Source organism: Lycium barbarum, chromosome 4, assembly GCF_019175385.1.
Source record: "Lycium barbarum isolate Lr01 chromosome 4, ASM1917538v2, whole genome shotgun sequence".
Lineage (NCBI taxonomy): Eukaryota > Viridiplantae > Streptophyta > Magnoliopsida > Solanales > Solanaceae > Lycium > Lycium barbarum.
Genome location: NC_083340.1, coordinates 45,799,148 through 45,813,906, shown reverse-complemented (window position 1 = coordinate 45,813,906; position 14,759 = coordinate 45,799,148). Strand labels below are relative to the sequence as shown.

General features: G+C 35.0%; 4 protein-coding genes across 5 annotated transcripts; 3 read left to right on the top strand and 1 right to left on the bottom strand.

Moving 5' to 3' along the window:
- Positions 1–1,389: 1,389 nt before the first annotated feature.
- On the bottom strand, positions 1,390–2,597 carry LOC132637460 (uncharacterized). The gene is made up of 3 exons (XM_060354541.1): positions 2,337–2,597; positions 1,982–2,273; positions 1,390–1,868 (listed from the first exon to the last, which is right to left on the bottom strand). The coding sequence occupies exons 1-3, from the start codon at positions 2,595–2,597 to the stop codon at positions 1,390–1,392; spliced, it is 1,032 nt and encodes a 343-aa protein (XP_060210524.1).
- A 3,924-nt stretch (positions 2,598–6,521) lies between these two features.
- Positions 6,522–9,587, top strand: LOC132638412 (uncharacterized). The gene is made up of 2 exons (XM_060355303.1): positions 6,522–9,205; positions 9,292–9,587. Exon 1 carries the CDS (start codon positions 6,895–6,897, stop codon positions 8,614–8,616), a length of 1,722 nt encoding a protein of 573 aa, XP_060211286.1. The 5' UTR covers positions 6,522–6,894; the 3' UTR covers positions 8,617–9,205; positions 9,292–9,587.
- Positions 9,588–10,795: 1,208 nt separating this feature from the next.
- Positions 10,796–11,532, top strand: LOC132637459 (uncharacterized). Its single transcript, XM_060354540.1, has 2 exons — positions 10,796–11,176; positions 11,255–11,532. Exons 1-2 carry the CDS (start codon positions 10,894–10,896, stop codon positions 11,530–11,532), a joined length of 561 nt encoding a protein of 186 aa, XP_060210523.1. The 5' UTR covers positions 10,796–10,893.
- A 244-nt stretch (positions 11,533–11,776) lies between these two features.
- Positions 11,777–14,275, top strand: LOC132638411 (uncharacterized). Of its 2 annotated transcripts, XM_060355302.1 has the most exons (5): positions 11,777–11,975; positions 12,233–12,323; positions 12,422–12,523; positions 12,603–12,959; positions 13,909–14,275. In XM_060355302.1, exons 1-5 carry the CDS (start codon positions 11,896–11,898, stop codon positions 13,948–13,950), a joined length of 672 nt encoding a protein of 223 aa, XP_060211285.1. In that variant the 5' UTR covers positions 11,777–11,895; the 3' UTR covers positions 13,951–14,275. The 2 variants fall into 2 exon arrangements, with proteins under 2 accessions (XP_060211285.1, XP_060211284.1); XM_060355301.1 differs by lacking the exon at positions 13,909–14,275 and having other exon boundaries at positions 12,603–13,125.
- Positions 14,276–14,759: the final 484 nt, after the last annotated feature.

The window sequence follows — 14,759 nt, the reverse complement described above, 5'->3', positions numbered from 1 at the left end:
AAGTATGGAGACATAGGGTCTCATTGTCTTAGCCTTTTTTTTGCAGGGAAAGGCTTAGAAAGCTTGCCATTGATAGTCATAGAATAAGAGACTGTGGAAATACATGTCATGATCCACTTGATAAATAAACTTGGGAAGTTAAGATTAGATAGGACCTGCTCCAAATACCCCCACTCTACTGAATCATATGCCTTTTGCATATCTATCTTCATCATACACCTAGGTGTTATTCCTTTCCTTGTGTACCCTTTTACCAATTCATGACTAATGATTATATTGTCTGATATTACCCTTCCTGGTACAAACCCTGCCTGACTATTATCCACCAGTTGCTTCATGACCTCTCTGAGTCTGTCGGTTATCACTTTAATACTATATTATACAACACAGTGCAGTAGGAGATAAGCCTAAATTCTTTAACTGTGGATGGGTTAGGAACTTTTGGTATCAAGGTAACACTTGTACAGTTCACTGGTTTATAGATATGTTGCTTGTCAAAGAAATCCAGTACTACTGAGGTTATGCCATCACCTATAATAGCCCAAGACTTCTTATAGAAGCAAGCATTTAGTCCATCATGCCCTAGTGCTTTTAAAACATCAATATCCTTCATGGCTTGGTATACCTCTTCTTTGCTGACAGGTTGAATTAACTTTAGTTGCTACTCCTTATTCAGTTTATACCCCTCATTCAAATCTTAGGATGTACTGCTAGCAATGCTACTGCTGAGGTCCCTAAGAGTCCTATGTAGAAACCAAGCAACTCTTCTTCTACCTCTGTGTCATTCTGAGTAACTGCCCCATTTTCTTTAACCATATTTTTAATCCTTTTTTGAGATTCTCTATGTTTCAATGATGTATGAAAATATCTTGTATTAGAATCTCCTAGTTTCATCCATTGTACTCTAGATATCTGTCTAATAATGGTCTCTTCTAACTTATCCCACTTATCTAGTTATATTCTGAGCTCCCTTTCAGTGTCAAGCAGTTCCATATGTATCCCATACTTCATTTGATTATGTACTTCTAACAACTGTTATCTAGCTAGAGTTGCCTTCTCACCAATACCAACAAATTCCTTGGTGTTCAGTTGTTTGGAGCCATTCTTGACATTTCTTAGCTGCTCGCACACCTTAGCCATATTAGCATGGTGCTCTTGTATATTCCATTGCTATGTAATCACTTTAAGAAAATCCTTATGATCAGGAAGACAATTAAAAAATCTGAATATTTTTCTACTTCTAGTGTGTTGCCCACCAATTTGCATATATAAAGGGGAATGGTCAGAGCACAAAGGTTCCCTCACATTAACATTACAACTTTACATCTGTGGCATCCAGTCTGCATTTGCCAGGGCTCTATCAATATTGCTGAATATGGTACCATTTGATCAAGTGTAATTCTTTCCCACATAGTTCGGTTCATTCACTCTTGTGTCCAGAATGAAATCTCTAAAGTCCTTTATTTCATTTGCTTGTACAGGGCTGCCATTTATTCTATCATCCAAACTGATAATAGTGTTATAGTCTCCCATCATAAGCCAAGGTTCTTGAATCCTCCTGTGTAGGTTTTTAAGATCCCTCCATAATGATTTTCTATTTTCAATTGTATGCAGGCCATAAATTGCAGTAAATTGGAATTTAATGTTCAAGTCCATAACATGCACCTTTCCATGTATGTATTGGTCTTGCTTTTCAAGTTTCTCATAATCTACCGCCATTGGATCCCAAAGCACCCATATTCTACCTTTACCAGTAGAGTTATATTTTGCACACCAACTCCATCTTCTAGCAATCTTCTTAATCAACTGAATTGCCACTCTTTGTTGCACTCTATGTTCAGTTATTGCAATAAGATTGACTTTATTTCCTACTATATACTCCTCCTACTATATAGTCCTTTAACTCCTTATGTTTACTTACTTTATTCAGCCCCTTATATTTCAAGTAACTAAATTCATGTAGTTGTAAGATGGGTGTTACCTTCTCTTCCCCTTCTACTTTGCCCCTTTGCTTGTCTATGTGGTGATTGATGAGTCATTAAGGCACCCCCTTCTTCATTCAGGTTATTAAAACCATTTGGGGACTGCACTGATATGATGGCATTCTTTGGTGTTGTTCCCTTTGATGCATCTTTTTTCCTCACTGAGAGCCACTGCTCATCAGGAATAACACTTTCTTCCTGTCCTGTACTCCCTTGTCCAATTTCTTTTCCTTTGTTTATGCCCTCCTGTTCAGTTGGTGCCTGCTCTATTATTTCAATGTTGGTGTTCTCCTGCTGAATATTACTTTCATATACCTACTCTGTGTTAGAGCTTTTTGCGGGTTCTAGAATAACCATCCCTGTAGCTTTCCATCTTTTTTGTGGCTTGTATGGTATAGTCGGCTTAGCTCTATTTGCATTGTCTGGCTGTTTCCTGTTCTTCTGACAGTTATGCCCTACTTGCAAACAGCTATTACAATATATAGGTTTCCAATCATACTGCACTCGTTGAGTAAAATAGTTACCCTTAGGGTCTGGTACAGTAACTTTTTCAGGTAATTCCTTAGTAATATCATTCTCTATTAGCACCCTCACGTATGTTACCCTTTCCATCATTGTTGTACAATCATCTGCATATAATGGTGTACCCAAGATACTTGTGATTCTACTCAATGATTTCTTCCCCCAACAATTCAGTGGAAGTCTTGGAAACCTCACCCAAAGAGGGGTAGACCGTAATAATTATCACCCCTAATTATTACTAATAGCCTTTTGACTAAGCTTCTAAAATCAATTTATTTTTGAAAAGTTTTTTTTCTAAAAGTGTTTTAAAAAAGAGTACTTTTGATTAAAAACAGTTTGTGTTATTGGCCAATTAATTTAAAAACCGCTTTTGAGCAGCATTTAGTGTTTGACCAAACTTTTAAAAGTGCTTCTAAGTGTATTTTCTCAAAAGTGTTTTTCAAGAAAACTGCTTTTGGGGGAATATCTACTTTTTTAGCTTCTGAAAAGCAGCTTCTGCTACTCCCCATAAACACTTATTTTCTTCTGGAAGCTTGGCCAAACACCTCACTTTTTTAAAATAAGCACTTTCGGCCTCCCAAAAGCTTGGTCAAACAGGCTATAAGTCATCTAGTGATTGAATCAAACATACTTCAAAAGTTGTGCAACCACTGACAATTCATTTGTTTCCAATCCAATAATTAATAATTGTAAGGGTAAAACAGGTATGAAATGGTAAATTATCTATTGGTTTTCCAACTGAATAGGTAAAAAATTGACATCTATTTTACTATAGAGGACAAGTAAAAATGAACGAAGGGAATATTTTATTTGAAACATAATTTTAACAAATTTTGTAAGTCCCAAGAAATGAGGAACGTAAAAAAAAATCTCTTGCAAACTTGGAACAAGAGAATTAAAATGTAAACTTTGATTCTTTTTTGTATTATGACATTTGTTGAAAAAAAGAAGAAGTAATTTTTGGGTAATTTTGTCTACAACACAGCCTAATGTATAATATCTAAATGTTAAATATTATCATAGGTGTGTGTTATTAGTCCCACATCGGTGGGTGAAATGTCAACTTGTCTCCTTCTATGGTCTCGGATGATCCTAACACTTGAGTTATTTTTTTATATGGAGTTAGACTCAAGATTCCTTTCTTATCAAGGTATCAAAGCTGGACCCACCAAATTCTTGTTTCACCCAATGTTGAGGCTCCATGTCCACACTCTAATTGCTAGGCCTTAAGGATGCGGGAGGGGTGATATATATATATATATATATGAGGTTAAAGCAACAAGCAAAATCTCAGAAAGCATTTACACTTGCATGAGAAGAGAGAGGTTTGACTGTATCTGCTTTGATTTAATATTAAGCCGAGCAAGATAGATGAATAGGTCTAAATTAAAATTGGCTAATTAAAACTAAAATGAGCCGAATAGGAGCTGCTTATTAGTTGGTATTCGAAATTGCTTCCTTCATTTGAGGGGTCAAATACAACAACCTATTTTGTTTTATTTTTTCTAGACTAGGCTTAAGAATAGTTCTTTTTTTCCAATTGAAAAATAAATTTATATTGAATACCTGACCTCATTTAGAATTAAAACAGTTCCTAACTTGCTCTCTTTTTTCTTCCATGAGATTCAGTTAATCTTCTCCTACGTCGTTAGAAAAGGAAAGGCTAGATTTGCTTCTGCAATCTAGCTACGATAATTTGATCTCCCCTTAATTATATACGTGTTAAAATATGTTCACCTTGATTATGACTTGTTCAAAGGCGGCATTAATTATTAAGAAAAAATAACACCCTTTGTTTCCATTTCCTGATGTACAAGTTTTTATGTAACTTAGCTCGTGTGTACATATCCAAAAAAAGTTTACTTGAATAGATCAAGTAACTAACAGATCGCTATAATCTCAGATTTATTCATGCATGTAGTCAAAAACTGAGATCACTTTCCCCCAAAATATATTATTATTATTATTATTATTATTATTATTATTATTATTATTATTATTATTATTATTATTATGTGACTGTGGACAGATCATTGAGCTAACTTGTTTTAAGATCTTAATCGTCGTTTATAACTTGTAAATTATAAGTACTTATGTTTGAACTTGAAGATTAAACTAGAGAAATAAAAAAAAATTCTACAGCTGATATGACAATTTTGCTAATAAAATGGAGATATCAAGCGGAAGTCATCGCAATACGTATCTAATTTCATGGATTTCATACGTTGTTAAGGTTGAAAAGCCCCAAAAAAAATTGTTAAGAAAATGAAGAAATCCTGCAGGTTGGATTTTCTGATTCAAACATGGTTGATGCTTTTAGAAAACGATATTGCTGCCACCATCCAAATTTAAGTGTATGAGTTCGACTGGGTACAAGTTTAAGAAATAAAGAGAGACTTTTGAATTTTGTGATTTTTTTATTAATAGTGAGTGTTGTCTTAAACTTGTCACGTAAAGTGTTGAAATTGAAAAACTTACTAGATATAAAAAAAGATTTTTTTTGAAATAAATTAAAAAGAAAAGTAAAACAGTTAAATTGAGACGAAGGGAGTAATAGTTTTGTTTTGAAAAGTTGTTGTCATTCCTTAGTTATGAATATTGTATGATGGTTACGAAGTTTGAATAATGATTAGTTTTTCGATTATTTAGGATCTTATGGACTATGGTGATTAGACATTTTGTTTTTTAACTTGACCTCTTACGTGGACTTAATAAAACCAATCTTTCCCTGACATAATCACGATCAGATATTTACCAATTTAGCTACCTGCCACTTTAACTAAACCAAAATAAGTTAAAAAAAAAAAATCGAGTTCAACTTGGAAGGACTTTTTTCTCATTTATAATTGGCTTGCCATAATTGCCCTATCGATTTGAGCACAACCTCAAGAGCTTTAGGTTTATGCAATTACATTCCACTCCCTATCTTTCACTTTTCAAATTGGGTGTGCGGAATGGAGGATTTCTATTTTTTTTTTCATGTTCTGTTGGTTAAAATTTTTAAAAAATATTTTTTCTAGAAAAATAAATATTTTAAAAATGAGAAAAATAACTTTCTTAATGAAAGTAGGAAATACAAGTAACACAAATGATATTTCGCATTGATTCATACAAAAAAAGCGGGTCTTAGCGGCGGTTTCTTTGTGACAATTTAGCTAAACTGCCGCTAGATATTAATTTCCCGTCGTTTGACGTGGCAGTTCAACAACAGTCATAAATTGCATAATTTCCTGGCGGTTTTATTTTAATTTTTCGACGGTTTACGTAAATTATATTTTTTTTGCGGCAGTTCATTTGGATTTGTGGCGGTTTGGCCTTTTAAAAAATTTAACAAATATAACGGATTAGTTGTATTTTATTTTATACAAATGTCAACTAGGTGGAGCCCACGACTAAAATACAATGATAGAGACAAAGTGTCAATGGGCTAATACTGATAAAGGCATAAAAATTCTTCATTAGCCAATTCTACACTCTTCACTCCAACACACTCTTTCACTCATACACTCTAAAAAAATTCTCAAAATCTGAAATCAGTTTGCTCCTAACTCGTGTGAAGTTGTTTAGGTATATTGTTTCTCAATCGATCTACCTAAATAAAAATTGTTTAGGTATATTACACTGTTTTGCTTCAAGCACTATAACTCTTTCTATTGTGACTTTTTCACTCCCGAAATTCCTACTTTCATACTTGCATACATGATTGTTTAGGTATTTTGATTGTTTAGGTAGATCGATTCTTGCTGCTAACTTGTTTTCTAGGGTTTTAATGTTCTAATTTTAGTTCTAATTTTGATTGTTTTCCCTAATCTCGGGTTCATGCATGAAGTTCTATGTACTGATTTCACCCGATTCATGTTCTAATTTTAATTCTTTTGGCCAAATTGGGACTGAGTTGGTAAAATTGGTGGAAAATTATTTTCTATCAACACTCGATTGGTGATTTTACTGTAGAAAACTTTAAATTAAGATAACTGTCAAGCAAATTTTGGTAGAAAACTGTTTTTCTTCTGGAAATTTCAATCTATTTTTATTGTTTTTTGGCTCGTTGGTGATTTTACTTGTTGCTATGTGCAGAGTTATTAATTAAAAATTTTGAGATTATTTGTGTTGATGGTTAATTTAGCGTTGATTCCCTGTTTGTTGAAATGATTTGCTTGAATTATGGTGTTTTCGTGGAGTTCCGGGAACTCTTCTGTATATATGATTTTGTAGATAGGGTTGCAATTGATGCCCATTTGTTCCCATGAATAGCATGAGCCTGTTGGATACTGAAGCCTCGTACATGTGCTAGATACATGTGATTGAATTTGTGCTAACTGAATTGTTTGAACATTTGTCAAGGAAAGCCGATTTTAAGTTTGAATATTTAATCTCTCCTTTATTTAGGATGGATAAGAGTTGGATACTGAAGCCTCGTACTACACTTGAATATAAGAAAGGGCTACAAATATTTTTAGACTTTGCATTTTCTAATGTGTCATCTGATAATAGGATTAAGTGTCCTTGTTCTAGTTGTGGGTTTAGACTATATCAGACAAGAGCAGATGTGTTCGATCATCTATTGTTCAACCCTTTTTCGACAAGTTACACTGTTTGGTTATTACATGGTGAGAAGGATGTAGGAGAAACTTCAACCACTAGACATGAAAGTCAACATATTGACGCTCGTGATAATCCAATGCAAGACATGGTTAATGATGTTTTCAATTTCTATGGACAACCTGCAAACCAAGAACATGTCACATCGCATGGACCAGTAACCGAAGGCGAAAATGACATGTTGCCTTTACCTGATGGTCCAAATGATAAAGCTAAAGAGTTTTATGAGTTAATGAGGGATGGGGAACAAAAACTTTATCAAGGGTGTGTGAAGTACTCAAAGTTGTCTTTTCTAGTGAGACTTTATCACATTAAGTGCATGTGTGGGATGAGTGATAAGGCCATGACGATGATAATAGAGTTGTTGCATGATGCCTTTGAGAATGCAAAGATCCCCAAGTCATTCTATGAGGCCAAGAAAACTATTAAAAAACTTGGTCTTAGTTATAAGAAAATACATGCATGTCCAAATAATTGCATGTTATATCGGGGAGAAGATAAAGAAAGACAAGAATGCAAGCGATGTGGCATATCTAGATGGAAGGTTAATGCTAAGAAAAAAATTTCCAGTGATCTTGAAGCAAATAAAAAGAAGACACTGCAACCTGCAAAAGTTCTTCGTTATTTTCCTCTAATTCCACGACTGCAAAGGTTGTTAATGTCTAGTAAGACGTCTACTGATATGAGATGGCATAGTGTTGATTGCCATAAGGATGGTTTATTGAGGCATCCAAGAGATGCTGAAGCATGGAAAAGTTTTGACTTCACATTTCCTGAATTTTCTCAAGATCCACGTAATGTCCGTCTTGCCTTAGCGAGTGATGGGTTCAATCCTTTTGGACATATGAGCGCTAATCATAGCATTTGGCCACTGGTTCTCATTCCATACAACACCTCTCCCTGGGTATGCATGAAACAGTCTAACTTCATTCTCTCAATGATAATTCCAGGTAAGAGAATGCCAGGGAATGATATTGATGTTTACTTACAACCTTTGATTGATGAATTGAAGGAGTTGTGGGATGGTGTTCAGACCTTTGATGCTTTGTCAACTGAAACTTTCAAAATGAGAGCAGCATTGATGTGGACAATTAGTGATTTTCCAGGATATGGTATTTTGTCTGGGTGGAGCACGTATGGTAAGTTTGCTTGTCCCACGTGTAATATCGATACCATACCCTGTCGACTTCAACATAGTATAAAATGGTGCTTTATGGGCCATCATCGGTTTCTAAATGCTAGTCACAAGTTTAGATTGGCCAAGGTCCAATTTGATGGTACGGTTGACAAACGAAATCCGCTTGTACAGTTATCAGGCTCAGACATTTTAAGACAAGTTGAGAATCTGCATGTTTCCTTTGGAAAAACACCAATAATTGAAGTTAATGGGAAAAAAAGAAGACGTGGGAAACAGAATATCCAAAGTGATTATCCACAGTGGAAAAAAAAAGTATATTCTTTGAACTTCCGTATTGGGAGTTTAACTCATTGCGTCACAATCTTAATGTAATGCATATTGAGAAAAATGTGTGTGACAATGTGATAAATACTTTGCTCAATGAAACTGGAAAGTCAAAAGATCACGTTAATGCTCGAAAAGACCTACAATCAATGGGCATAAAATCTGATCTTTGGCCTGATGAGCATGGAGATTATCCCTCTGCTATTTTTACTATGACAAATGAACAGAAAGACATTTTTTTAAGGACTTTAATGAATGTGGTTGTTCCAGATGGTTACTCAAGAACTATCTCGAGATGTGTTGATGTGAAGCAACGAAGATTATTTGGGTTAAAAAGTCATGATTGCCACATTCTTATGCAGCAACTATTGCCGATAGCGTTGAGGAATGCATTACATGGCTTAGTGTCTGCAGTTTTAGCTGATCTTTCATCATTTTTTCGACAGTTATGTTCTAAAGTGTTGAATCCCATGGACCTTGATAACCTCCAGAATCAAATCATTCTCACTTTGTGTCATTTAGAAATGATATTTCCTCCATCTTTCTTTACTGTCATGGTTCACTTAGTTGTTCATTTAGTTGATGAAGTGAGACGTGGTGGCCCGGTACATTATCGATGGATGTATCCTATTGAAAGGTAACCTTATTTTGCTAAGTTGTTTATCCACTTTGTTTAGCTAAATAAGTTGCATTTTCTAAATCAGTAATTGTTTAATCACACAGGTTCTTGGGGCATTTAAAGTCTTTTGTACGTAATATGGCGCAACCTGAAGGCTCAATTGCTGAAGGTTATTTGGCAGATGAAATTTTAACATTCTGCTCAAGATATTTTGAAGATGTTGAGACAAGAATGAATAGGCCGAGGCGTGTGGATGATAAACCTGATGATGTTGGATATCATGAAAAGGAAACTATGTTCCCAAAAATTGGCAAATCAGTAGCGGGTTCATATTTTAAGCTACCATCAATGCAGAAGCAACAAGCACATCGTCATGTGTTAATTAATTGTCCAGCAGTTGACCCATTTATCCAGTAAGTAAATTAAAAAAAAATTATTTGGTCTGTTCAAGTCTTAGCTTTCTTTCATTTCTCTCTGCTCATTATTTTCTTATCACTGACTCTTATAGCGAACCGTTTTTCCTACCCACTCAATACTGTTGCTTTGATTTGTGCTATTTAATTCATTGGAAATTAATATAACTAACCGGCTAATTACAGAGGTGAGATTACAATTGTACTCCATATTTTGTTAACTTATTTTCTACACAAGGAATTTAGGACAGAAACAAAGAGAAGGTTAAGGAGTCGAACTCGGTCGGAATCTACGATAGATAAAATTGTGCACAAAGAATTTGTTTCCTGGTTTCAAAAGCGAGTAAGTGAAAGTTATGTCATATTTTCTTCCAACTTTGGAGATTTAATCAATTATGAATTTATATGGCTCATTCTCAATGTCATATTTTGAATGACGTCAACGAGCATTCCAGGGAACTTAGGTGGCTTGCAGTTGGACCACTTGAAGAAGCCAAGAGATTTACTTCATACAATGTCAATGGATTCAAATTTAAAACTCTATCACGAGAGCAGGGGCTGAAAACTCAAAACTGTGGAGTATTTGGTACATTTGATGCTAGAAGTTATGCAAGCAACCGTGACAACAATATGGTAGTTGGACGTGTTCCGTATTACGGAAAATTGGTGGACATAATCAAATTGAACTACAATGGTCAATTTACAGTTACCTTGTTCAAGTGTCAATGGGCTAATACCACTACTGATAAAGGCATAAAAAAAGATGAGTTGGGATTTACGAGTGTTAATTTTTCCCATTTGATACATCTTGGTGATAGGGAAGAGCATGAGCCGTATATATTGGCATCACAAGCCCAACTTGTATATTATGTTGATGATGAAAAGGAAAAACAATGGAGTGCTGTTGTTCATCTAAAACCAAGAGACTTGTATGACATGGGAGAAGAAACAGAGGAAGAGTCCATTTATGATATCGTTTCTTCTTCACAAGAAGATCTGGGTAGTCGGTTTCCTGATGGCGATCAAGATTTACGTGAAAAGGGATGAAAATAGAAGATGAAGATAAATATTAGTTAGAAATATGATTACCAGATTTTAAAAGTTGTAAATGAACACTGCTTCATCCAAACTGTTTATTGCACATTTAATTAGAGTTCCTCCACCTGTATAACAGGCTTCTGTCTGGACACTTGATGTTAATTTTGACTTCAATTTTCTCTATTAAAGCCTCTGCTTTTTAATTGGTTGTTGCTAAAATTATGTGTGACTAACTTTCTACCTATATTTGCAGCAATGGCTAGGCCAAGAAGGTTCAAGGCTACACCACTTGATACAGAGATCACTTCTGCAAATTCTCATGAGGTTAGGTGTAAACGCTTTAAGGTTGCACCACCTGAAGCTGGTTCTGCATCACAAACTTCGTCTAATGGTAGTGATCATGTTAGCATTCCACCGACACATGGGCCTGAGTATGCTTCATCTGAATCTGATTCACCGGACGATGATGATGTCCCTCCTGCTTCTAGTGGGACTACTACAAGCAAGAAGAAGAGCTATTGGATTGTCAGTCTTATTGGTAAGCATCGTTATTACTCTTGTACTTTCGATTTGCTTGACAACGATATTATTTAAAATATGACCATTTTTGTTCTAGATGAGGGTGGTACCATTACAGAAGGAAGACTGAAGGTGCGAGATATTTGGTCACTTCCTACGGGTAAAAGAATTATCATCCCGTGCAATGAGCTTGGCCAACCAATAGATGATGCAGGTGGTCTCTTGGGTGGCTTCATGGGAGATTTAGGCTCTGACTTTTCTAAATTTCCTATGTGTTACAAGTCATGGCGTAAGGTTCCAGTTAACTACAAGAATAGCATATATGACGACATTATACAGGTGCACTATTATTATATTTTTGTATTTTTCTATTGAAATATGGAATGTCTGAATAGAAAATGATAAGTTCCCTTTCAAAATAAATTTCCAGTAACTCGAACATGAAAATAGTTGAAGAACAACTAGTGTTTGCTGTATGTTTAAGTATCCTTTGATTCAAATGCCCAAGTGTTCATTCATGTAGTGTAGGATCTGTTTGGGTTAGCCGAGGTGTCTGACCCAAACATGAAGATAGATGTCTGACTTGTTTAATAATATATTGTCTTATGCAGAAGAAGATTCTTGTGGAGGATGGTCGATTAAGAGACTATATGATGAAGAGTATTGGAAAGACATGGAAAAATACTAGATGTTCTCTCTATCATCGCTTTTATAAAGAGTCACTAACTTTTGAGGAAAATGTTGCAAGACGTCCCAGTGGAATTGATCTTGACCAGTGGACATGGTTTCTTCAATACCACAAGGATAAGAAAACACAGGTAACATATTATTTGGTGGGTTCTTTAAGCTTCAAATCTCAAACTAATAGAGCTTTGCAAATGGTTTTAAGATCCAAATAGAGCCGAGTTCCCCCTCAATTACCTGGATTAGCTAATTTATTTAACACTATTTTCTCTGATGCTTGCTGTTTTCTAGTCTTTATTATATACCTTAGCAACTGGTTTTTAAAGTCTGTTTACTATTTTAAAAATATTCAACTATGGCTTTTATTAATTCTTGGTTAATGCAAGTGCAGAAGACGTGCAAGCAGAATGCTGAAAATCGACGGAAGCAAACTTACACACACTAATGGTTCAAAAAGCTTACCTAGGAGAAAGGTTGAAGAGGTTTGTCAATTGAAAAGCTCAAGTGATTTGTTTCCTGTTCTTCAAATTTTCCATCGTCTTATAGTTTTAAATATATGATTGTGGTCATAATAATGTAGGAGCGTAAACGTGGGAGACCAATGAGTAGAGGAGAGTTGTGGCCCTTGACTCACAAACGGAAAGACTCGACATATATGAATGAAGCAGCCAAACTTATTAGTGTAAGCAATAATTGATCAATTTTCTTTATATACCTAAAATAAAAATTCTTATTTAATGGTTGATACTAAATTTATGTAGGAGCAAATAGAGAGGATTGAAAGTCAGGATGGCGTGTCAAAGAAAATTTCAGAATTTGATTCACTTACACAAGTGTTAGGAAAGGAACACGCTGGTCGGGTTCGAGGAGTGGGTTATGGGCCGACACCTACTCAAGTGTTTGGCCAAACATCCTATCAATTTAATGGTGTATATTCAACACAAGCTAATCGAGATCATGAAATGGAGGAGTTGAAGTTGAAGATGCAAGAGCTTCAATCAGTGGTGGAAAGTGAGAGATCTAGAAGGCGAGCTCTTGAGAACTTTCTAACAAGATACATAGTCCAACAAGGAATGGAATTGCCGGCTGAGTTGGCTGATATGGGTAGTGCTGCGGCGGTATGTTTTACCTTCTCTCTCTGTCTCTATCTCACTCTCTGTCTATGAATATTATGAAAAAAGATTTTTATCCCAGAAAGACTCATGAAAGCTTCATTCTTTTTCCCCATTCCTATTTGCTTGACAATTCATTTCTCTTTTCAAGCCAGTTAACTTACTCCAGTTGTTTGATTCCATTTCATTTATAAACATGTGTGGGATTAATTTTGTATATAAAATAATTTCTGTAGCAGACTTACAAATATTTGTGTTTTTCTTTCTACAAAACTTTTGTACATCTCAGTAATATTTATTTGTGATACATCTCTATATGACTTTTACTACCTTCATGATAAAAAGGAATAATGAACATTTGTTTTGTCTTGGGCTATAACAATTTTCAATATTTAATATTCTAAAAATCCTTATTTTAGTTTTAAAGAATTTGAAACATGTGTTATTTTAACACTATATCATTAGGATTTGGTGTTTGCAAGGATTTATTTAGAAACTGCTGATGTAACAATTTTAGTTACTGTGTTGCAATGTCTAAAATTGAACGAGAGCTAAAGAAGCAAATAATTAACTCAAATGAAAAGAAAATGGAAGGCAACAGAAGCATACAATTAACTTAACAAAATCTTCTCCCAGAAAGACTCATGAAAGCTTCATTCTTTTTCCCAAAGTTCAATTAGCATTGATCTTGCGGTATGCGTTAATGGCCAAAAATATTTAGTAGTATTTCTCTATGAAGTTAATTTCTCCAAGTTCGATGAAATCCCAATGGGGCTGTTGTTCGAAGAAAGACTAATAGGTTTCTTCATGTTGGAATCCTTCTATGCAATACTTAAATAAATTCTCCTCAAGAGAAAAGTCTTGAACTTTGTGGTACTCAAGTAGTAGGTTATTCTTTATCTGAAAAGTGTTATTCCTTATTGTTCTTATTTGTTTTTTATGTTTATATTTTCAGGCTTCAAACAGGCCAAGACCATCTTCCTCATCCAAATGTTGAAACCCACCGCGATGCTAATCATGCTATGTTCAACCTGGATTTAGTTTGTGATGAATTCTAGTTCTAATTTTGTTAGCAATGAACTTTGTTTTTCTGGAACTGTGGATTTTGCACCAGTTTATCAGATTTTGGGTCTTATAGTTGGACAAATAGAAATTGTTCTGTTAAGAATTCTCCAAATTGGAGCTATGTTGCTTTGTTTTTGAACCTATTATTCTAGTTATTTGAGGGTTTTTTGTCCATGTGCCTTTGTATTTAGTAGTGCAAATTGTTTTGTTCAGAATTCTCTAAAGTACTTTTTCTATAGAATTGCTATGTTGTTATAGGTTGGAATATGTAAAAATATTGGGCAAATTCTACAGAAAAATGTGGTCAAACCGCCACAAATTGAATTGGAAAACGCTGCTATTGTATTTTTATTTTTATAGGTCAAACCGCTGTAAAAATGAATATAAACCGTCGGGAATATTACATCAGTTACAAACCGCTGCTAAACCAAACCAAACAGCTGCTGTTTAGTAATTTGCTGCGGTTATTCCAGCGGTTCATCTAAACCGCGGCAAAAGGGTTTTACGACCCCATATCAGGCGACAGATTTAAACTGCTGCTAATTTTATACTGCGACAGTTTGAACCGTCGCAAAATAGAGGAGCAAACCGCTGGGAAAAAGCTTTTTTCCTGTAGTGATTGTATCCTCTCACTCTCCAATACACTTTATCTTCACGCCCCCCCCCCCCCCCCCCCCCCCCCCCCCCCCCGCCCCAAACCATATACAAATACTTTTAGAATAGCAATTTTGCTAACGAATA